The sequence below is a fragment of the Stegodyphus dumicola genome, chromosome 8 (assembly GCF_044657685.1).
Source record: "Stegodyphus dumicola isolate Sdum_Otavi_A_Nest chromosome 8, ASM4465768v1".
NCBI lineage: Eukaryota > Metazoa > Arthropoda > Arachnida > Araneae > Eresidae > Stegodyphus > Stegodyphus dumicola.
The window spans coordinates 128,052,897-128,078,169 of NC_140775.1; the positions used below are offsets into that span (position 1 = coordinate 128,052,897).

Consider the following 25,273-nt stretch of genomic DNA (forward strand, 5'->3'; position numbering starts at 1 on the left):
AAGTAATTATTACGGTTATTAATAAATCCTTCTTATAAAGTAATTGCAAATATTTCAAAAAACTTTCTGTCTGAATGCAAACATTTTTCTATGCAAATATTTCTAATTTTATATTAATCAAGATTGCACACCATATTACTTATTTCCACTTCAATTCTTACCGTAAGTTCTAGTAGAATTTACAAATCAATTATATTTAATTAAGGATTGGATTGGATTATTTAATTATGGCAAAGCACACAAGGGCTATCTGCCTAAAGGGAGGGATGCCTTGGTGGAGGACTTTCTAAGGGAAACTGGCTCGTATACACGTTACACATGGGGAAAACTACGAAACCGCTCATGCGGCCAGCCCGTTCGCGGGATTCGAAACTCGAACTGAACTACCAGTGTTCAGCGTCTTTACCGCTCGGCCGTTGGTGGGCTATTTAATTAAGGAATGACCATCTAAGTTAAGAAACAGCGTACCGTAACAACATTTCAATTATTGGTTCCATATCTTTCATGTTACTCCCGATTGGCTAGCTACATGATTTTTAATGAGTATTCGGATTTTACTAGTAACTTCACTTGGAAATCGCGCTTAAACTAGGTTAGTTTGTTATTTGAACATAGAAAGAACATGGGAGCTATTTGATTAAGATGCTTTCATAGAGAATCTTTGTAAAGAGAACCTAAAAAACTATGAAAACCAACCATGCAGCCTGGGTAAGACCGTTAGTAAACTACCAAGCCGTAGTGCAAATGAATATTCAATTTCTTTGGCAATAATTGTATTCACTTAATATTCTTGGAATATGAGCTAAAGAAGGAACGTTCTCGGAAGATTAAAGAAGTGTTTAAATCCAGTGATATTAGGTTTGTCTTACAAGCTCAGGATCAAAACGATTCTGCAATTGCCCGAGTAGTTGACTTGTAAATGGATGTGAATTAAGCAGATGACTTTTAATCTTACGTTATTCAGCCAGAAAACGTATTCCAAATGTTTTGTATTGCATGACAATGCACCTTTTCATTATTCAATAACCAGTCGGAGAACTGCTTGTGTTCGGAAAATAAGTATGTATATTCAATCGTCCTGCATGTTCTTCAAATTTGTCTTCTTGTGATTTTTTTTCTTTCTCAAAAACTAAAGTTGCCTCTCAAAGGAAAGTTTTTTGACATTGAAGAGACAAAATTAATATGACATCTACTTTTAGAGGCATGTCAAAAACAGATCTCTACAAACCTTTTCTTCCATTACATGTTGTGCAGTCAGACAAAAAGTTACATCAGCGTAAATTCTATAATCTATTTTTATTACACACGATTACTTTATTAACATACAGTGAATATATACTAAATCTTTTACTTTAGCTTAAGTAATTCGGAATTTTTGACGGAATTGTTGTCGAACTAGGACTTAGAAGATAAGTCAAATTAAATATTTCGATAACCCAGTAAATTCAAGTTCAAAATTTCAATATTTTATTTTCGGAGGGAGGAGAAATGTTTTCAGTTTTGGTCCATTATACTAAGTATATTTGCTTCGATTTTTTATTTTTCCATAAAAGTGAAAATTTTACGCATGGTATACATATAACGCATAGCTTCAAATTAAAATTTAATAATATACAGAGTGGTTATAATTAAAGTTCCACATTGAAAAGGTCATAAAAGGAAAACTACTGGATCAAATGTTATCAAACTTGGAAATCGTGTAAAGGAGGTCATGGGAATTTATTTTCCGCGAAAAAAGGGAAGTTCGAAACCTCACCACCAGGGGGGAAATGGCGCTGTATGCAATATTGTTAAACGAAATATGGGTCGGAATCTGACTTAACCTTTTAAACGGGTTTTTTAACTTTTGTTAAATGGGTTTAATATGTTGTATACCCTTAAGAAACTTTGAAGTAGGCAAATTACCATTTAAAGACGTTAAATTCGATAAATGTCGAGTGCGCCATTCCTGTAAGTGAGAATTTCGTCCGTGAAAACCACGAATTAGCGATTAGAAAATGTGAGATCGCAAATCCCTCTCTCAAGTGCGTACAATCTGGAAATCGTTTTTTTACAGATCGCTAATTTGTAATTTTTTAAGCCTGAATTCGGCACTAAAACATGAAGATACTGATTCAAAACGCTTTTAATCGATTTGGGCCAAAGAAATCTCTCATGTTATCTATCTAGTTCCATTGCATTCTCCTACTGCATTCGATTGCATAACAGTCATTTCACACCGTTTACTGTTGAATGACAGCTAGTTTTATAACTGAACCATTTTTTTCTGAAGAGCAGTCGACAGCTGGATCACTGCGATTGCAGCTCACTTAAGAGCCAATATTAAAATGTTTCGTGATACATGAACTGCAGTAACGTGGCATTTTAGATACTACGATTTTTATGCAGGCCTGGGCACCACCTCAAGAGTGTCGCATAGTTACTTAGGCAACATTTCACAAATGAACTTCTTATAGGCCAACACTTCCCCTCTTCCCACCAGACCTCAACCTCTGTGGCTTTTGTCTATGAGGTTATCTCAAAAGCACTGTTTATGGTGATAATCTAAACAATTTGGCAGAAATGAAAAATGTGATTCACTGATAACATTCCTCCTGATATGCTATGTGTAACGTGTATACGAGCCAGTTTCCCTTAAAAAGTCCTCCACGAAGGCATCCCTCCCTTAAGGCAGATAGCCCTCGAGTGCTTTGCCGTAATCTAATAATCCAAACCAAAACCAAACCTGATATGCTAAGAGATGCTGTTGAGAATGCAGTAACATGATTTAACTTGCTTTCGGAAAATGCTGGACGCTACATTGAACATGCTTTGTAACACGTTTCGGAAAATATTAAACACATTTTAAACAGATGTTTTCGTGTCTTATTTCATTTAACAATATTGTATACAGCGCCATTTTTCCCCTGATGGTGAGTTTTTGAACTCTTTTTTTTTCCGCCGAAAATAAATTCTCATAACCTCCTTTACACGATTCCCAAGTTTGATAACATTTGGTCCGGTAGTTTTCCTTTTATGACCATTTCAAAGTGGAACTTTAATAATAACCACCATGTAAAATAAGCTTTAAAAGTCTGACAGTTTGGTTCAAGTCCCAACTTTAAAATATATATATATATATATATATATATATAAATTTTTATATTAATCCTCTTAGAAAGAATGTTTTAAGAAGCTAATTTTTCTCTTGCATTATAGATTGTATAAAAAAACATGATCTTTAATATGATTTAGATTGTTTCAGCCGATATAAGAATCGGGTTACTCTGTGGTACAGAATAAACCCTGCTGGACTGTTTTATTTCTTTGTCATTTAGCAAAAATCTTTTAATTAAAATATTTATCCTTTGGACTTCGCTTTAAACTTTATTTATAGCTAAAATGACTAGAAAATGAAAAGCTGTCTTTAGCTGAAACGCAATTCATATAATTGATATTTTAAAAAATTGACAAGAATGCAAAATGTATGGAAGTCTAGCAGTCGAAAAATCTTAATTTTCTTGTGTGAGCACTGAACTGTAGAAGGAAAGAAGAAAATTAGGGAGAAAAGTAAGCAAAAATTTGCAGTGAAATTTGGCTGTCAGACGTACCAAGATGTTCAAAAAGTTGGACGCTTTCGAATATACTTTCAGGATACTTCAAAGAATTTAGGTGTTCAAAGAGGAAACACTTGGACGAGTACACCAGCAAATACCATCAATTGAGCTTGTGTTAACAGAAAAGACAAAACGATATCATTGCAGATTAAAGTGAAGAGTGACTGGTTTTAAACTATATGGTTGTGTAAATTACGTTATAGAACATCATATCGTATCATAAATGGTGAATCCCATGATTTCCTCAGTCGAATTATTTGAAGATTCAGGAGTTTATCCAGTGATGTATGTGGATGTCACTTAAAGATTTTTTTTTTTCCCTTCCTGATGAAACAGTGGCCGAGCGGTAAAGTCGCTGAACACTGGTAGTTCGGTCCGAGGTTCGAATCCCACGAACGGGCTGGCTGCATGGGTGTTTTCGTGGTTTTCCCCATGTGTAACGTGTATGCGAGCCAGTTTCCCTTAGAAAGTCCTCCAGGAAGGCATCCCTCCCCTTAGGCAGATAGCCGTAGTGTGCTTTGTCATAATAAAATAAACCAAAACCTTTTGATGAAACCAGTCTTTCCTTTCATCTCATAGCTTCAAAATGTTTAGCCTCTAACGACTGATAAAGGCTCTGACAAAATACTTCGTGAAGAACTTTCTAAGGGAAACCAGCTGTCATATGCGGTACCATGAGAAAATCCACGAAAACGCCCATGCAACCAGCCCGTTTACCGGGGTTTGAACCCCGGAGTGAACTACCAGTGTTCAGCAACTTTACCGCTCGGCCGTTTGTGGGCCTTTATGAAATGGAAGGCGATAACTTTATTTAAAATGATTGTCAGAAATACCAAAATGTGTCGAAAAGTTGGATACTTTTCAATATACTTTCAGAATGCTTAAAGAAACAGAGAAGAAAAATAAATTTTTTCGTAAAATTTAGTATTCGTATTTTTTTAAATTTAAAACTTTTCAATCTTATGATATTTGATTCTTGCGATTTCAAAACTAAAATATTTGACTAAAATATGAATAACATTTTAAGAAACCAAATGTAGGATAAAATTGTGTAAAGCAATGGGCACAATGATAAAACTGTTTAAAGCAGTGTATGCAAGTCATCCTAAGTTAAAATATCGGTTATATATCTCTCTTATTTATATATATTTTTTTCTGAACGGAACATTGAAAGGCGTGTAAAACTGTGCTTTACTGTATTTTCTCTTTTAATATAGTATGCAGTTTTCAAATGCATCGTAGTCTGGGTTACAAAGTATTCTTCCGAAAAAAACGCAGTTCAAATAAATAAAATCAAATTCTGGAAAATTGATATTAATATATTTAAAATGCTCAGTTCGAAGGAATAAATAGAAAATTTTAAAACAATTATCTGAAGAGACAATGCAACACAAACAATTAAAATAAAAGTATAAAAATTTAAAAATTACCTAAAATAATAACTATGACGAAAAATATATATGTATAAATAAAACTATTTGAAAAAAAATAAACGCTGCACCTTTATTTACGCAGTTCGAATAGGTAAATAGAAATTTTTAAAACAGTTATTCGAAATAACAAAACGTGCAACTTAAACAATTAAAATGAAATTCGAAAAAGAAAAAATTACTTAAAATAATAAGTTATAATTAAAAATATAATATAAAGAATATTATTTGGAAAAAAGGAACGATGGTGACTTTTTTTCCTCTCACGGAAAAGGAAACTAGGTTGCCATATATTAAGAAGTTCGCCAAGTGAAATATTCTTGGCGTAAACTGATAAAAAAGTGCCAACATAAATTTGTGAATTTCTCCGTAAATTTCGCTCCAAATTTTACAAAATTTCATATTTAGGCGTAATTTGAGTCGTAGAATCGAAATATGTAAAAAAATTGGTATGTTACTTCAGAAAAAGTCTGATTTTGTGTCAAAATACCTATGTTAGAATAGTGCTATATATAAATCTAATATATATCCTAAGTCGCGCTTTCGAGACATGAAGAACGCAATTTGAATTTTGTCAATCGGCCCAGTAGATCGGGAGATATAGGACTGTCCCATTTTTTTTTTTTTTTTTTTGAGCAGTGTACATTGTAATGCGATCACCATCTCAGCTATGATTGTAAAATTACTGGTGCCTTTTCTAGTAAGTTGTCTCATCTACATGAAATTCCACCTAACTGTGATTTCCATCCACTTATTTGTGAGCGAGCTACATCTCTCTACATGGCTGAGGGCCATGACTGAAAAGTTAATTGGTTTCATCTTCTGTTAAAATTACTACATACGTATGAATGATATAAAATATGAAAATAAACTTCTAACTTTAATTTGACAATAGTCCTTTTGGTTAAGGTATGTTGAAGTGTGCCCCTTGGATTATCGTGAAGTTGTTGTTTCATTTATGGTAACCGGAATAATTGAATGTTATGGAAACCCTATTGCGACGCAATTGGTTGCGTGATTGCGGTGAATTTGAATGATGGGAAAAGATTTGTAAGTGCTTGAGTGTGTTGGATGTTGGTTAGGAAGTACGTTGCTTATTTTGTGATTTACAAGGTAAAATGGCTGAATTGGTAAGATCAATTTGAACTTATCTACAATTTAGAATTAAAGGAAAAAAAAACATTAATTTACTGGTGTGTAAATGAAGGTTTATTTAGCAGCCATAAGTGTCCTGTTTGTAAGAAATAAATGTGTAAGGTCGAACATCAGAGGATACGGGTACTACTGAGGATATTTTTGACTCTTATTTTTATGAATTTGTGTGGTGATGCCAGTATACAGATTCTAGTTCAGATAATTTTAATAAGTTTTGGGATGCTATTAAGGATTTTTGTTTGACTAAAGGCATGGAAATTTCTAAATAAGGTAAGTGGATATTTCTTTGTGTAGTGCTAAGATGAATTTCTTTTTTTTACGTTATTTCATTTTTTGATTTAAAATGTAGTTTATTGAGATAAAATATATTTTTTTGTATGGTTCTAGTGTAGAGTTGGCTGGTCCTTTGATTTTTTAGGTGAAAATAGATCGATGTGTACATGGATAAAGGGAGCGCACAATGCCAAGTTTGTGCAATTCTCTGATGTTTTATGAAGTGAAAATAGGTCGATGTGTACATGGATACCGAGTTTGTGCAATTCTTTGACTTATTATTTTGGCTTTGTGTACTGGCAAGTTTTGATGCAAAAATCGCCGCAGCACAAAGTGAAAATAAGAAGTGAAAGAACTGCACAAACTTGGTATCCATGTATTGCCAAAAATTGCCAAGTTTCGCCAAGGGGCACCCATAAATATATTTTTATCATCCTTTTAATTCCTTATTTCAATTTAGTTACATCCACTTTCTGTTATAAAACTAATTGTTTATAATATATGAATCTAAAGGGCATCAATCACTTTGCACTTCATACAAAACTGCTTGTACACTTTGCAAAAGGAAGTAAAAAGAAAAAAAGGGGGAGAGACAGTTCTGAATTTCCTATTCTACTGGTCCAATTGACAAAATTTAATTTACATTTTTCCTGTCTCAAAACTACAACTTAGAATACATATCAGATTTATATATAGCACTGCTTCAATATAGGTATTCTGACATAAAATTGAACTTCTAAAGTGACATATTTATTTTTCCCCATATTTTGATTTTATAACTCAAATTATGCGAAAGTGCCAAGTTTTGTAAAACTTGTATTAGTAGTTTTGAAAAAGTTAGCTCTAAAATTTTTAGCTGTTCAATGTTATTGCATTTGGTATGCATTTACTAATCTCTCTCTCTCTTTTTTTTTTAAAATTACATTTACTTGATTCCTTTCTTCCCAATTTATGTTCAATCCAAATTACATTTGCAGATGTTTTCTGACTTCTTTCTTTCTTTCTTTTTTTTTTACTTTGTATTTTTTAGTAACTCAAAAAATTAAAAAAAAATTTTTTTTGAGCTAAAATCTATAAAAGTTTTACCATCACCTTAAAGTATATGTATTTCTAGGCATACAGTGCAAAAAAAAAAAAAAAAATAGAGTCTTTTATTCAAAATTTCCAAATATATACATGATTTACATATTAGAGGATATATGTGAATTTATATGTGATATATGTGATTATATATATATATTGTTGCATTTTTCTTTTCTGACACCAATTGTTACGTTATTTTCTTCCTTCACGTTCGTACGGGGTTCATGAGGATTTGGAGTGAATAATGACAATACTACTTGATGAAGTATCGAAACACACTTCATTGGCCAGTTCTGTCAGGACAGCTCCAAAAAACATTTTTACAGTCGTCGATGAACTACTATAAACACGCTGATAAGATCAGCGACACAGCCTCCAGGTTATCAGGCTATCACGGTGGAGACAGCTTCACTGCAAAACACTAGAGTAGAGCTTCCGACTCTGCTTGCTTGTTCTCAGAACTCCACGTACTCTCGAGATTCTCCACTCTACAACTCACGATGCACTCAGCAACACACAGAGCATAGCTCCCGACTCTTCAGTTCGGTCGTTCCCAGAGCTCAACATGCTCTGTCGACGATGATCTAACCGCGATACATTACGAGGTCTTGGTGCATTCGACGACCCACTCAGCACTCACTGCCTGGCTGTCAACTCGATCGACTCCGCAGAAATTAACTCGCTAGACGAGACACCCACTCGATATTAACTATCTCGCACTTTACCAGGCACTCTCACTTGACCTCTCGACGAGGTACACTAACTGACTGCAGACCAGCAGGGTTCATATAGCTTTTTCTGGTGTTCGAAAACATTCTGGGCTAAACCAGTAAGAATTCGTTCCAGATGGTTCTCCATCCGTCCACAAGCATATCGCCAAATTTGTCGCCAAATGTGGCAACCCTGCCTTCCCTTGCCATTTTATGGCAACCCTAAAACTGCTTTGCAAGGAAGCTATCTCACCGCGCCTGTACATTTCGTAACAATATATATATAAACATATTGAAGGGTTTTGAAATTTGACATATTTGTTATAAGCAATAACAACAACAAATGTGGTTTATGTGCTTTGTTATAATTATTTGAAAGAATGGACAATGGGTTAGAGTAGACTTTAAGGTACCCTTTGTATTATGGCGAAGTTGTTGTTTCATTTATGGTAACCTGAGTAGTTGAATGTTATGGAAACCCTACTGTGATGTAATCGGGTGCATGATTCTGGGAAATTTTGAATAATGGAATGTTTTGTAAGCACTTTTGTGGTGTGTGTTGGTTTTAGTGTTTAGACGGTAGAATGGCTGAATGTAGTAAGATTAATTTGAAGTTTCTGTACAATTTGGAACGAAAGGGGAAAAGGGCGTTAATTGACTAGTGTGTAAATGAAGGTTTACTTAGTAGCCATTATAACTGTCCTGTATGTAGGAAGGATATGGGTCTTGTCGAAAGTAAAAACCGTTTAGATGGATTTGAATGGGTTTGTAGGAAGAAAGTTTCAGATGTGGCGACGCCGATATACGAATTTGAGTTCAGATGCTGTTAAGGAATTTTGTATGCCACAGACTAAAGATGAAGGGGCTTTTAAATAGGATAAGTGGGTATTTGCTTTTTGTAGTGCTTAACTGTATAACATGTTTTCCTTTTTTTATGTTATTTTACAGTTTGGTTTAAAATGTAGTTTATTGAGATTATGCATTTTTTGTTTGCCTGTATTGTAGAATTGGGTGCTCCTTTGACTTTTTAAGTGAAAATATATTGATGTGTAATGGACAAAGTGAAGGGAGGGCGCAATGCAAGTTTGTGCAATTCTTGGATTTTTTCAAGTGAAAATAGGTCGACGTGTACATGGATAAATTCAAGAGAGTGTGCAATGCCCTTTTTGTGCAATTCGGGGACTTAAGTGAAAATAGGTCGATGTGTACATAAATACTGAGTTTGTGCAATTCTTTGTCTTGTTATTTTGATATCGTGTAGCGGCAATTTTTGCCGCAAAAAATCGCCGTTATACAAGTCAAAATAATAAGTCAAAGAATTGCACAAACTCGGTGTCCATGTACCAGCCAAAATTGCCAAGTTTCGCCAAGGGGTATCCTAAAATATACTTTTACCGGACAATGCACTTTTTTTTTTTTTTTTTTTTTTGCTCATACATAATGAAAGGGAAAGGTTTCTATACAGTAAGAGAAAATAGAATTTCAGAATATTTTTTATAGTAAAGGATTCCAAGTATTAAAGGTTAATTAAGAATTTCGCCATATGAATTACTCTTAGCGCAAATTGAAACGAATTGCACCAAGATATTTTTTTTAAATTTTAAATTCAAGCTTCTCAGCAAATTTTACAAAATTTAATATTTAGTTATAATGAGTCTTAGAATCGAAATATGGAAAAAAAATCAATGTCATATAAGAAAACATCCGATTTTATTTCAAAATACCTATATTAGAACAATGCTATATATAAATCTACTATATACTACACATTATGTTTTTGAGGCAGGGAAAATGCAAATTAAATTTCGTCAACTGGCCCAGTAGAATGGGAGCTATAGAACTGTTCCACATTTTTCATTGTGCAAAGTGTACATCAGATTCCACTGCAACACACATGGCAACATCATCATCTGCAATAACAAACTTCTCAAATCTAACACCAGCATTTCTTTGTACAATATTCCATTTGCTCTTATGATGATCATCATTTCCAAGTAATGTTACCCGTGCTGACTATGTTTCAAAGTTTGTGTTAAATAAAAAAATCTAATAATGCAATGGACTAAAAAACCGTTCCTAATTCAAGCTAACTGAATTTCACGTTAACCTCCAAGATTAAGTACTTTCCTGCTGGAATCAGAATTTTGTTCATGTTAACCAAGTGTTTGCTTTAAGCAAGTTCATGTTAATAGGGGGTTACTGTATTTACTATGACAAATGCTGAGATACGAGAAACTGGTTTCTTAAGAGAATGCAAGAGGTCTTTGTCAGTGCAATGCCTGATCAAAACAAACACTACATCATTTTTATGAACACCAGAATACTACATGCCTTAATAAAATCTGTAAAAAATTTTTTCATGATTAAAATATACCATTACACAAACCATAGCTGGTGTTCAAATTTTATTACATTAATTCTTTAAAATGAATAAAAGATTCACGAGAAATTTAAATCAACCTTTTAAGTCATATGGTTATATTTTTTAGTACAAATTTCTAACACTTCTTTTTCCCTCTTTTTTAATAACAACTTGCATATAACACAACTTTTTCCATTCCTGAAAAGAATAAAATTCACATGGCTTCCTCAAGTGTCATTGTTTCTTTTTTTGAATTAAACATCTGAACATTTTTTATGCTTATTTCCTTGTGATAAAAATAGTCTAAGGTTCATTTAAAGAACTATTCTGATATTTTGAAAGATACTTTCTTGTTAAGGCAGCCACTACATATAAAATTTGTATATAACAGAACAGGCGGTTAAATATGCCAATTATGGTTACTAAGCATGGTAGCTGTTTTTACAAGGAAAATTACCAATTGAAATATTTTTCCTGAAAAATATAGCAAAATGTTACATTTTACTCCAATTTTACACAAAAATAAATTCTGAAATATTTTATTCCTTAAAATTGTGCATTAAAGATAGAATGAAAACATATACAAAAATTGTAATACCTCTTGTCTCGAGATACTTTGAGAAGCTTTCGCTGTGCTTTCTTCAGTTCCTCTTGAAAGCATTCATTTTCCTATAATGAAATGGAACATGATAAATCAAGTTGAAGGGGAAAAAAAAAACATATATAATTATCACAAAATTAAAACTAAAATATTGACTAGATTGTGTGGCTCTGACCACAATATTACCAATATGCCCTAATATTACGAAATGTGGCGATGATTGCGTGTTGTATGGCAAACCTGTTGACGTTGAAAAATCTTTACTGGAGTGGGTTAATTGCTCATTGGTTTGTGTCATGCGTGTTTTGAAACAGCCTATGTTGCAATGATAGACGTGGTGGCAAGATTTCAGTTACATATTTTAGATTGTGTGAAAGTAAATTTAGTATTAAAAGGTATGATGTTGGAGTTGTTAACAAGTGTTTAGTTCATGGGTGTGTTTATGAGGACTGAAGTGTAGTTTTGGAATTTCCGTGAGACTTTTAAAATGGAGTCCGAAATGTGAAGCTGCCATGAGAACTCAAACGAAGAAGGGCGTTTCTGATAGTTTTTGTGTGGATTTGCAGTTATATGGTTGCTGGTAAAGTTTGTGGCTGTCAGCGGAGTTTAAGATTTGAATTGTGGTTTTCCTGTAGTATGCTAACTAAGTTTTTTTTATAGTTACTTTCAAAATTCTGAATCTCGGAAAGATATGTCATATAGCAAAATCGTAGCACTTTTGTTCAGAGACGTTGCATGACTGACGAAATTTTATTCAGGAATGTATTATGGTAAGTGCATTTTATTTTACTGCTTTTATTTTGATGAATGTTATGTTCATTGTTTTTTTAATATGAATTTCTGTTGTTATTATTTTTTTTAATTGTTTGCAATTTAGTTTAGTTTGTTTGGTTGGCATGTGCTCAATGCCTAGATTGTGCAATTCATAGATGTTTTTTTAAGTTTAAACAGAATGCTGTGTACATGGTATTCTTTTAAATTTATTGTTGTAATGTTAATTTATTGAAGCGAGGTGTGTGTAATTCATAGATTCCTTCGCTGCCTAGAATATGCAATTCGTAGATGTTTTCTGAAGTTAACTTATCATTGTGTACATGGATTCTTGTCAAATATTTTTGGCTAGAATATTTACGTTTCTGCTGTCTAAATTTTTTGTTTTTGTTTCAGATTTTTAGCTTAAATTCTGTCTTTAAAACGTGGTTTTTGCATGTGCGAAAAACGCGTTTTTGGAGATATTTTAAGCTTAGAATTCGAAATGGAGAAAAAAAAAAAGTTAGGTAGTAATATAGCGGCGTGAAGTTTCTCGCCAAAAATATTTGGCAAGAAATTTGGCGACCTGAGGGCGCATATAAGAGTAGTTCCATTTGTGTTTTCTTTAAATATACAGTCAAAAGTCGTTAATTCGGACACCCATAATCCGGAATGATCTATAATCCAGACCTCAAATCTACAAACTTTCTGCGCATGTGTCGCTTTGACGCATGCGCAGCCCTTTACGGCTGCGAATATGCGCGTGCGCATGCGCATAATACGTTTAACGTATAACGCGTTTAACGTATAACGAACGGTATAAGCTAAGCTGAAATTATCTAATTCAGGTAATGTTGCAGATTGCGTTGTTCCTTAATCTTCGAATTGGATCCGGATTATTATTTTTTGCAGACTGTTACAGCAATTTTATAAAAGTAAGCTTGAACTTTCGATTATGTCAAATAGAATTTCCGATATATATTTACTAATATGTAAAGGATCTACAAAGCGAAAGTATGTTTCAAAGTCCATTAAACCAAAAGTGGAACTGCTTCAAAAAATGGATAAAGGCATATCCTTTGATTATCTAATCATTCCGAAATATGTTTATCAATTTCACGCTCGGTATAAGTCGGTATTGCTCTGCGGGGGAAGGGAAACGACACGGCGCGCAAAGAATTGGAAGTTGATCTGTCAGCACTATCCTTATCTTCAGGGCAGATGTTTTTATTTTATTTGGCTTATAATTCCTTACTAAATGTAGTATTTTATCTCGATGTACTCCGTCTTTGATATGATATGATTTAAATCAAATTCCTCCTCATTATAATTCGCTTCCGATAGTGAAGAAAGTGACACAGAGGTTATTGAAAACGAAAAAATTTCGATTGACAAATTAGTCGGTATTCTCGACACAGCAATTATAGGACTTGCCAGCGGAACTTTGTACCTGAAGAAGAAATTATGTCTGTTTATAGAATTAAAGAGAAAGTATTATCACATAAAACAAAGCAACTTAAACAACTTACATTGAAAGAAATGTTTAATAAAAAAAACAAATAAATATTAAGCTTTTTTTTTTATTTGTAAATTTTGATATCCTTTAGATCATAATTGTTCTTTATTTCATAAATTACGGTTTCATATTTTTAATTGGTTGATCTTTACATTATGGTAACTTGGCGTTTTTTTGGCGACCAACTCTCCTACAGCAACCCTCTATTTTTTTTTCCCGCCGCCATTTTGTCTTCACGAAGTAAAGACATGTTTCTTTTCTTTTTATCTACTGAACACTTCTTCCAACAATCTACTAGCCGAATTACACTTATGCTAGAAATTTTATCTAACAAAACTGCTTATTCATGACAAATATTCACTGCAAAATTGGGAAAAAGTGCACAATACGATACTCCTTACGTGTTTTTCAAAATAACACATACACATAAACCATGTACACGCCGACTTATTTTTACTTAAAAAAACATCCCAGAATTGCACAAAAATGGCATTGCGCACACTCTTCACTATATCCATGTACACTGCTTTTTTCTCATAAATTAGAAAAATTTCACGAAAATACATGACAATTTTCTCAATCTTTAAACCCGGTAAAAAGAACATATATGAAATTACCTGATCGAAAAGTATTTACCCTTTCCAAATATGAACATTTCCACATATAAAATAAATAAAATATCCAAAACTTTTACCTCTAAATCATCTATTACATTATACACGTCACCAACGAATTCATACCGCAAGCATTACAAATACTTAGTATCAAATATTTAAATTATTTCCATGCACGTTTATTTCAACTTAAACGTATACCAAATTCCTACAAACACAAAATTCACAAAATAACTATCATTTAATTAAAATATCACTAAACCATGTACACGTCGACTTATTTTTACTTAAAAAAACATCCCAGAATTGCACAAAAATGGCATTGCGCACACTCTTCACTATATCCATGTACACTGCTTTTTTCTCATAAATTAGAAAAATTTCACGAAAATACATGACAATTTTCTCAATCTTTAAACCCGGTAAAAAGAACATATATGAAATTACCTGATCGCGAAAAAGTAATGAACATTTCCACATATAAAATAAATACAATATCCAAAAACTTTTACCTCTAAATCATCTATTACATTATACACGTCACCAACGAATTCATACCGCAACCATTACAAATACTTAGTGTCAGATATTTAAATTATTTCCATGCACGTTTACTTCAACTAAAACGTATACCAAATTCCTACAAACATAAAATTCCCAAAATAACTATCATTTAATTAAAATATAATTAAATTCAAAAACACTACTTAAAATATAAATGAGCACATACATTAAATTAATACATACATAAAAACCCATTTCGAATTCACTTTAGTTACGGCCATGGGATCTAAAAATTCACGAACACTGTTTCACACAACACAGAATAAAGCCAAATACAAAATTTCCAGATTTTTTCCCGATTTTCCCCTTTTCCGATTAAAGAACCGTAATTTGTCCATTAATACCACATGACATATCCCATGATATCTCATTTCCCTCACACAAAATAATGCGTAATCGGAACTGAGTATTGCTCACATTATTACCAAAGTCCCAGGTAGTAACCTTTATCGTCTCCAAAATGTCGCCAAACTACCAGTTACCATATTGTAAAGATCAACCTTTTAATTTTATAACTTCTGCATGCCATCTTACCAGATTTAAACTGATGATCTATAATCTGGAAAAATCGATAATCCAGAATCGCCGAAGTCCCGACGAGTCCGGATTAAAGACATTTGACTGTATAATCTTTCAGTTTTGTCTATATTAAACACATTTTCACATTAATGGGCATGCATCACTTAAAAAAAGGGTGGGGAAGAAGCTGTACATGTTTTATATCTTTACATGCAAATGCAGTCAAAAGTCTTTAATCCGGACTCGTCAGGACTTCGGCGGTTCCCGATTATAGATCTGGTATATATTTAAATATTATATTTAAATCTGGTAAATGACATGCAGAAATTATAAAATAAAAAATATGAAACCGTAATTTATGAAATACAGAGCAATTATGATCTAAAGGGTATCAAAATTTACGAAAAAAAAAAAAAGCTTAATATTTATTTGTTTACTTTATTAAACATTTCTTTCAACGCGCGCATGCGTAAAGCATACATTACGCATAGTCGAAATTAGAAAATTGCAATCAGAAATCTATTTGATGTGTATTGGTGATATTTATAATGACGAGGAATTTGATTTAATTCATATCAAAGACGGAGTACATCGAGATGAAATACTACATTTAATAAGGAATTACAAGCCAAATAAAATAAAAACATCTGCCCTGAAGATGAGGATAGTGCTGTCAGATCAACTTCCAGTTCATTGCATGCCACGATGATCCCTTCCCCCCCCCGGCAGAGCAGCGTGAAATTGATAAACAGATTTCGGAATGGTTAGAAAAACAAAGGATATGCCTTTATCCATTTCTTGGAGCAATTACACTTTTTGTTTGATGGACATCGAAACATGCTTTCGCTTTGTCGATCCTTTGGGAGCTCCAGCATCGGAAATTCTATTTGACATAATCGAAAGTTCAAGCTTACTTTTATAAAATTGCTCTAACAGTCTGCAAGAAATAATAAACCAGATCCAATTAGAAGATTAAGGAACAACGCAATTTGCAACATTAACTGAAACAGATAATTAGATAATTTTAGCTTAGCTTATACCGTCAATTATATATTAAATGCGCATGCGTAAGCGTATTACGCACAAGCATAAATGCATTATGTGCATTGCTAAACATTTACGCATGTGCAGAAAGTTTGTAGCTTTGAGGTCTGGTTTATAGATCATTCCGGATTAAAGACTTTTGACTGTATTAACTAATAGTTACTTCAAAAGCATGGAAAGTATACAGTGGCAAAATACAAATAAGATTAATACACCTGTGGGAAAAACTCTATTTCCTATATTATAAGTTAAATGAAATACATATAAACAAATTTCTTTTAAATAAAACCTTGGCATCATAAGTTTTATTGAATTTTAATTTTGTTTTCTCTTTTAAAAATCAATGAAAATTGTTATTTAAAAGATTTTGCACAAACTATTTGAAATGAGAAATGAAAACAATTAAAAAAATTGAATTAATACACCAAACTTTCCAACTGTTTTCATCTCTAACTGACAATCTATAATGATATTAAAGATTAATAAAAATATAAAAGTAAAATTAATCCAGTGTCTTAGCTGCTTACATTTTATAAGAAAAATGCATTTGTCATCTATCAGTATTACATTTTATTATGTGACATTAATTCTTAAACTATTAAAGCCCTACATAAACATTAATAATATTTCCTTATATATATATATATATATATATGATGTATATATATTAATACATCAGTGCTCCGCAACCTTTTCTCACCTGTGACGCACAAAAAATCTTTCTGGAATTTCGTGGCACACCAAAAGCTAATGTATATATGTATTGATTTATACACAAAATTTACAATAAATTTTTGTTTTTAATTTGAAAAATATACAATTATAAAACCATAACATATTTATTTATATGCAATCATAATAATTATCAATGTGATACCTGCGCTTAAAAAAAGTTATATATTTTTGAATTCCAAGTTATCAAGGAAGTGCCGAAAAAATTCAAATGCTGACACACTTACAATCACACACACAACCACACAACAGTGAAATATATAAAAACATATAAAATAGACATTATTGAGGAAAAAAAATTGTCATTGTGTATTAACCTTAAAACGAATGAAACCCACACCCTGAGTTTTGGGTTAGCAATCAGCCTCCACTAACTACTATACTCTATAGGGTGGCACTTGTAACAAATCATTAAGCTTGCATGTTGCTATGACAAATTAAGGTATAAAATTCAAAATACATTATAATAAAAGTAGGTACTTTTCTATTATGCACCTGCCACAGATTTTGGCAGCACTATTGTAATAATATGTGTATGTTTAATTATATTTATTCACATGCATGCATAGTCCCTAGATGGTATTATCAGTGGGTCTTGGCATGTGTTTGGCTTCTTTTTAATAGCGGCCCAGAAGCGAGGCAGGAGCACAGTAGAAAAATACTCAAAATTATAATCAAACGATTATGCTTTTACTAGAGGAGACTTGCACATAAGACTTCAAATATGAGTCTTATGCTTAATTCACTTAATTTACAAATTATTACTTAATTCTAAAAGAATTCTTCACTACATGTAATTCTTCAATTAATCAATCAAGTAACATTACATAAAATCATTATATCATTTTATTAAATGAAATTAAAATTATATGAATTATAAAAAAAAAAAAAAAGCATCCTAAAATCCACAATCCAGATTTTGGCAGCACTATTGTAATAATATGTGTTTGTTTAATTATATTTATTCACATGCATGCATAATCCCTAGATGGTATTATCAGTGGGTCTTGGCATGTGTTTGGCTTCTTTTTAATAGTGGCCCAGAAGCGAGGCAGGAGCATAGTAGAAAAATACTCAAAATTATAATCAAACGATTATGCTTTTACAAGAGGAGACTTGCACATAAGACTTCAAATATGAGTCTTATGCTTAATTCACTTAATTTACAAATTATTACTTAATTCTAAAAGAATTCTTCACTACATGTAATTCTTCAATTAATTAATCAAGTAACATTACATAAAATCATTATATCATTTTATTAAATGAAATTAAAATTACATGAATTATAAAAAAAAAAAAAAAAAAAAGCATCCTAAAATCCACAATCCTAAAAAGTTCCTTATGAAAAATTTGTTATCAATATAAGCAAACCTTTTTTATTCTACATCTGCAGCTGCTAAATGCTTTAAAAACAGTATAAAGTAATATGTATAAGAGGAAACGATATACATTTATATTCTTATACTTACATATATAAGAACTTTAAGCTTCCTCTTAAGATTTCGGTATTTCTGATGATAGTTTTGAAAATCAGATTCTAAGATATACAGAGAAAAAAATATCTTTTAAAACTTAATGACTTTTCATTAAATGACATGTTTTTGGCAATATTCTATCTAAATTACATGAAGGTAAGTATTTTACCTGATGAAGGCATCTTCATAACAAATCTCTACACAACTTATAAAAATATATTATTTTTATAACATTTATTATCGCAAAGGATATAAATTTTCTAAGCAATCAGGCAAAAAGTTGATCAAGATCCAAAATGATAGAAGAAAATGAAGGCGAAATATTTACGACGTCTGATTCAGCAAATAAAATTATAACAATTCACAAACTATCACTTAATGTACAAATCTATTTTAAACACGATACACCTTTCCTTAAGTTAACAAGTAAAAAATCGCGTATTTATTATGAGGTAAGACTTCAATACTCAAAATATTTATTGCATATATATTGCCACCACTGTACACCTAAAATATCTCAAATGTCTGATAGGTAACGCTCTGATGTCCAGCCCAAGAAAATATTGTTTAGGTCATGGTTTCTTAAACGTTTTTCAGTCGCGACCCCTTTTTATCGCTGAGATTTTTTGCGACCCCCAAGACCGCATAATATTTACAAAAGGTTTGTGAGCCCCCCCCCATAAGTATAGCGCAAATCTGACACACGCGTGAGTGAAACTGTCAATTTTTTCACTTGTACTCTAATATACTATTGCAGTTTTCGGTTATTATTTTCTAATTTTAAGACATAGAACAAAGTGAAAATTTTAAATAAGTAACAGACGAAATGACAGCGTCACGTGCTGCAGGTCCCGCGACCCACAGTTTTAGAAACCCTGGTTTAGGACAATAAACCTAGTATGCATCCACTGTCACTTTAGGCAAGGCCAACTCCGATTCTGGAAGTGATGTTGGTACCTGGGCCGAAGGGCCTACCCCATGTAGAACAGTTTAACTTTCCTAATTGTTGCAAGAGAGAACCAAAAAGAGATTGCAGCTGCACAAATTCTTTCACATGGTCCCCACATATGCACTCTATTATTCAGAAGTTTCGGGTTCGTATAGCTGAATTCAACCCCTAAATTGCAGCGTTCTGTCTATAGATAATAAGTTAGTCATTTATAAATCCCTTCTGCGTTCCATGTAGTGTTTTACGCTTGTCCAGTCTGGACGTATTCATGTAAAAAATCTACATAAAAAACTGAAAAACTGCCCAGAATGTTGTTCTGCGGCAAATTACAAATGCTCCATCCTGTATTAGAAACAATGCAATTCATGCGGAATCAAGCATAATTACACTGAGAAATTTTTACTACCACTTGGGCAGACAGTTTCACGTTCCTTTACGTACTACAAGTAACTCAGAATTTATAATTACGATTATAATAACGGTACTTATAACAAGAGGCCAATGTCCATACTCAATCCAGATGTAATCATAGAAGTCTGATTTTTATATTTACTTTATCATGTTATTCTTTTGTTTATATTTATGTATATTTATATTTATATCTTGTGTGTATTACATGTATTTGTTCACCACTTAAGACCTATTGATTCAAAAGTACCTTGATAACATATTCAGTTAGACAGCATTGAAGCTTGAATTTACAGTGCATGAATCTCTTCAAATTGAAATTTAAAAAAAATTACAATATCTCAAATAAATTATTTCTAAAATATTTCGAAACTTTCAACTATGTTCGACTTGGGGTAAAGCGTTAACCTAGGCACCCAGGTGTATCAAACTCCGTTTTCCAAAAAGCTAAGAGATTGTACCTGATTGAATTTACAGAGATGTAATAAGAATTAGATAATTGAACATGAGACAACACACTACAACGGCAGACTGATCAGAAAACCCAGTTCGAGCCGGTGATTTGGCTAGAAACATACAAATAGAATGTTATAGGCAGTTACGAGTCAATTAGCGCATTAGCTAATTGCATAAACAGAAAAGAGGTGAGGAGCAAACGTGCATAAGTGAGATATAAAAACAAGTAATATATAGCTACATAGGTATAACAAATACAAAAGAATACAGTTTTACATTATATAGTTGCTGAAGACAGTCATTGGCCTATTACTATTTGCTAAATCATTGTAATCAGTAATCATAATAATTTTAGTAACGGGTTTATCTATAGACCTCTGCCTCTCATGAAATCTCTTTGCAAAAAAATAGTAATGATCTCGAGCTGAACAATATTTAGTTCTTCGTGGATCCGGTTATTACGAAGGTACCACTGGGCATCTACGATCTGCCGCAGAACGGAGTTCTACGCTGCCTGCAACTTTTTCTATTACATTTGCAAGCATACGCCCAAAGTTAAGGGGTAAAGTTTAGCTTTACAAGCTCGAAACTTCTGGATGATAGATGTAATGTGTGGGGTCCATGTGAGCGAATTATTGAGGATCACCCCAAGGTAATTGATCTTGCTTGGCCCACAGGATTGAGATTCCATAGAAATTGACATCTACCAGAATTTCCGTTTCCTCGCGAAGAGAATAGCCTGTATTTTATCCACATTCACCATAATTTTCCATTTAGGGAGCCAAATCTCAAGTGCATTGGTGTGTGCTTGTAATAGTTGAATTACTGGGCTAACAAATGCACTTTGGGCTAGAATCGCTGTGTCGTCTGCATACATGGCTAGAGTAGTGTTGGGCATGGTCGGAATGTCATTCCCATAAATACTGAAGAGTGTGGGACGCCCGCTGAAATAGCACGGCTGTTGGAATAGGGGTTTCAAACTTGAACGACAAAGTGTCTACCGGTCAGGTACAATTTAATTAAGTTTATAATATAGCCTGGGAAACCCAGGCGGTGTAATTTGTATATTAGTGCAACCAGCCATTCTCGGTCAAAAGCTTTGGCTATACGACTATATCAGTGAAGATTCCTGCAATGATTTTGCGAGACTGCATGCCCTCTGAAATGGTCTCAACAACTCTATAGAGCTGATTTGCTATGGAAAGTTCTCGTCGAAAACCAAACTGATGCGGGATGTGAATATTTTATTTCTCAGGTGAAGTTTGAAAAGTTTTCCAGGTGCTTTGCAGATCTTGCTAAGCTTTGCAACAGGCTGATGGGTCTATAACACTCTGGCTTGGTATCAGGTTTGTTAGGTTTCAATATATTATCAGGTTCAATGTTCCGTCTTACTTTCTTCGGGAACATGCAAGGACCTGACTCGGAACAGAGAGCTTACTAAAGCTATGTTCAATAACTGTGGGAAGTAGACAGGATACACAAGAAGGGTATACAAAACCCTTTATTTTTCTCTATTTACAATAACTTCCGTACTTCGGAATACAAAGACCCACTACTTGTCTAAACGTAAAAATATAAAAATAAAACTAAACTCTTAACTTTGAAGTAATAAACGTGGAAGATTGGCCTTATATTAACAGGAAGCCGTATGTAGTACAGAGAACTGTGAACACTACAATACGTTTAAAGTTATCAAGAGGATTAAACCTCTGGCCTGGAAGGCAACCAGCAACTGAGTAAAACTTCTAAGGTAAGCGGCCTGCTTCGACTAACTCCTTCCTCTCTCTCGCTTGGCAAAAAGCCACAACTTAAGTACTTGGCGTTCGCCAGACAAATTTTGCATAAATACATTAACGCTTATAATTCTGGCCGGAAGTAGAAAATAAGAAGTGATAGTAAAGATTTAAAATAAAATAAACGTTAGTAAAACTTAAGATCCTTACAATATGTATAATCTTAGCTAACTTTCATGCTCTGGGAAAATGTTGCCACTGAAGCATAATATTGAAAATCTTGACGAGGAAAATGGTCTTAATAGGAAGTTTCTTAATCATGAGCTTCCTGACGTTGTCGAGGACTTTTGTTTTTCTTCATTTTTTTTAATATTGCCAATGATTTTAGACGGCATTTTATACTGAAATAATGTCCGTGCTTGGGTTTATAGAGTAACTGGTGTGAAAATTAGGGACGTGGTGTAGGATCTGTTGTAGGATCATGAATGTTCTTAGTGCAAAACTGAGATTCCAGATGCTGATCTAAGAGTTCTTTCTCAGTTTCGGTGTAATGGACCCTGTTAGGGCCGACCGAGTCAGAATCCGTTATAGCCTAAAGGCTATTATCGTAGTTTTTTGAAGGCTGTAAACGTGTCTTTCGAACTCTCCTGTGTAATACTGATGAATAAATTGTGTTTTCGATTCTTCATCAAGTGTTTTTCTCAATTACTACAAATCCACAAACACGTAAAACGCAACAGTATTATTGTTTCTAACTGTCTTATTTCATGTTAGATGGTTTATTATGTTGATGTTAACAATGCTGATTATGCTTCTGTGGTTTAAAGAGGTTTCGTAAATATTCTTACGTTATTTTCTCCCTTCACGTTCGTACGGGGTTCGTGAGGATTTGGAGTGAATAATGACAATACTACTTGATGAAGTATCGAAATACACTTTATTTACCAATATTAATCAGATAGCTCCAAAATCACTTGTACAGTCGTCGAACTGTTATAGACACGCTGACACGTTTAGCGACACAGCCTTCAGATTGTCATGCAATAACGGTGCAGACAGCTCCACTGTAAAGCACCAGAGTACAGGTCCCGGCTCTGCTCGGTCGTTCTCGGTGTAATATTTAATAATTTGTAAATGGTAACATTTAATATTTAGTAACTTGTAATTGGCAACACTTTGGATACAGATATGAAAAATAGAACTATGCTGGTATTGCAGTTCTCTGTGATTATACATTCTAAGATTGTAAATAAATAATTTCTAAAAGCTAAAAGTGTACCCTCATAATAATATATGGTGTCAGGAAAATTTTGCTTTCAAAATGGAAAGTTTAAAACCACCAGAGCCGATGAAATTTGATGAAAATCTAGCTTCGAATTGGCAGAAATGGCTGCAATCATTTGAAATATATGAAGTAGCTAGTGGATTACATAATAAAGAAGAGGAGGTAAGAGTTAATACTTTTCTTCATGTAATAGGAATTCGTGGTCTTGAAATATATAATACATTTCCTACAGAAGAGGGTAAAGAAATTAAATTAAGTGAAATTAAAACAAAATTTACGGAATATTGTATTCCTAAGAAAAATACTACATATGAAAGACATTTATTCTTTATTAGAAATCAAACCGCGTCAGAAACCATAGATGAATACGTAACTGACCTTCGAAATAAAACTAGAACATGCGAGTTTGCACAATTAACGGATAGTTTAATAAAGGATAAAATTGTTTGTGGTATTAAAGATGATGTAGTGAGAGCAAGATTGTTACATGAAACAGAATTAACATTAGAAAAAGCTCTTGATATATGCAGATCTGCTGAAATAAGTGCACATCAAATGAAAGTCATAAAAAATGAGGAAACTGCTGTAAACTTAGTGAAAAAGAAACTAAGTAAACATAATAAGAATACCTACAAAGAGGTAAATACCGATAAACAAAAGACAAAAGTTTGTTCTAAATGTGGAACATCTCATGAGTATCGAATGTGTCCAGCACATGGAAAAATCTGTCATAAATGTAAAAAGGCAAATCATTTCGCGAATCAGTGTAAAAGCTATATAATAAAAAATGAAGCAGTCAAGGTAAACAAAAAAGATAGACAAATTAAATTAATAAATCATGACTCTGAGGAAGAGTTAGAATTTTATGTTGGCACATTAAACCTTAATTCAGATAACAAGGAAGAGAAATGGACTGTTGACGTTAATGTAAATAAAAGTAAACTAAATTTGCAGTTAGATACTGGAGCAATGTGCAATGTTATTTCTAAAAGCAAAGTGAAATTGCTAAATGTTCCGATACAGAAGTCTGAAATTAAAAGATTAGTTACCGTATATACCCGCGTATACGTCGATACCGTGTATAAGTCGACCCCTCACTTCGACATAAAAAATTCGTAGAAAATAAGAAACCCGCGTATAAGTCGACCCCCCCCCCTCACTTCCGAAATTGATCGAGAAACTTCGAAAAAATTTTTTAAGTACTACATTTATTCAAAATCATCTGAGGAAAAAAAAGTAAATATACGATAAAAAATACCTTGGTAAATAAACAAAATCAAAATCCTTCAACGTCCGATTCATGGTCAGATTTGCCAAACATTTCATAGAACGCAGAATAATTGGGGAAAAATGATCGTATGTACCTTCTAGAATTTGTTCCGGAAAAAGATTCGCGTACGTAAAATCTATCTGCATTTTCCCTTTTTAAAAGTTAAAAGTATTCAAAACTGTTCAGTTATTACGTGGGCTATTTTTTTAAATTTTGACGTGTACGCCTGTTAAAAAAGTATTTCATGAATGAACAATAACTATTATAGGCCCGTCCACACGAGGACGCTCGCGACGTAGTTGACGTAACATTTTTGACGCCGGCGTAAATTCGCGTGACGCAGAAGACGTAAAACTGAGAACGCTTCTGTTCAGCTTTTTCGCCCGCGACGCGCGTGTATAGCCAATAGCCGACCGAGTTCTTATCACGTGTCATAATCAGAAAACCTTCTTGCTTACCCGTTTCAATATGGCGTCAGAACCACACAGAGATGAGTTTTTGCTTAGAAATATCATAACTGTATACAGCAATAAAATTATCAGCATTGTTCACGCCATCTTCAGATTTCTCAAACCGTATATATTGGTATAAATTTAAAATTCTTATTAAAGGGGAAAACTGTATATTTATAAAGCAATGATCCCACCAGTATATCCATATGCTTAACCTATTTATAACACCGTAAGTAATAGGAACCTCAATAAATTACAGTTTCTACAAAATCAAAGTTTCTGCCTTACAAAAC

The 25,273-nt window shown here is 33.0% G+C and overlaps 1 protein-coding gene across 1 annotated transcript in view; it reads right to left on the reverse strand.

Annotated features, from left to right (window-relative positions):
• Positions 1–18,913, reverse strand: part of LOC118199596 (uncharacterized) — a 44,550-nt gene extending 25,637 nt beyond the window's left edge. The window contains exons 1-3 of the mRNA XM_035371489.2: positions 18,597–18,913; positions 18,422–18,489; positions 11,208–11,278 (exon numbers count right to left, since the gene is read on the reverse strand). Of these exons, the coding sequence (XP_035227380.1) occupies positions 11,208–11,278; positions 18,422–18,489; positions 18,597–18,615 (158 nt within the window). The 5' untranslated portion in view covers positions 18,616–18,913. The remainder of the gene's footprint in view (positions 1–11,207; positions 11,279–18,421; positions 18,490–18,596) is intronic.
• Positions 18,914–25,273: the final 6,360 nt, after the last annotated feature.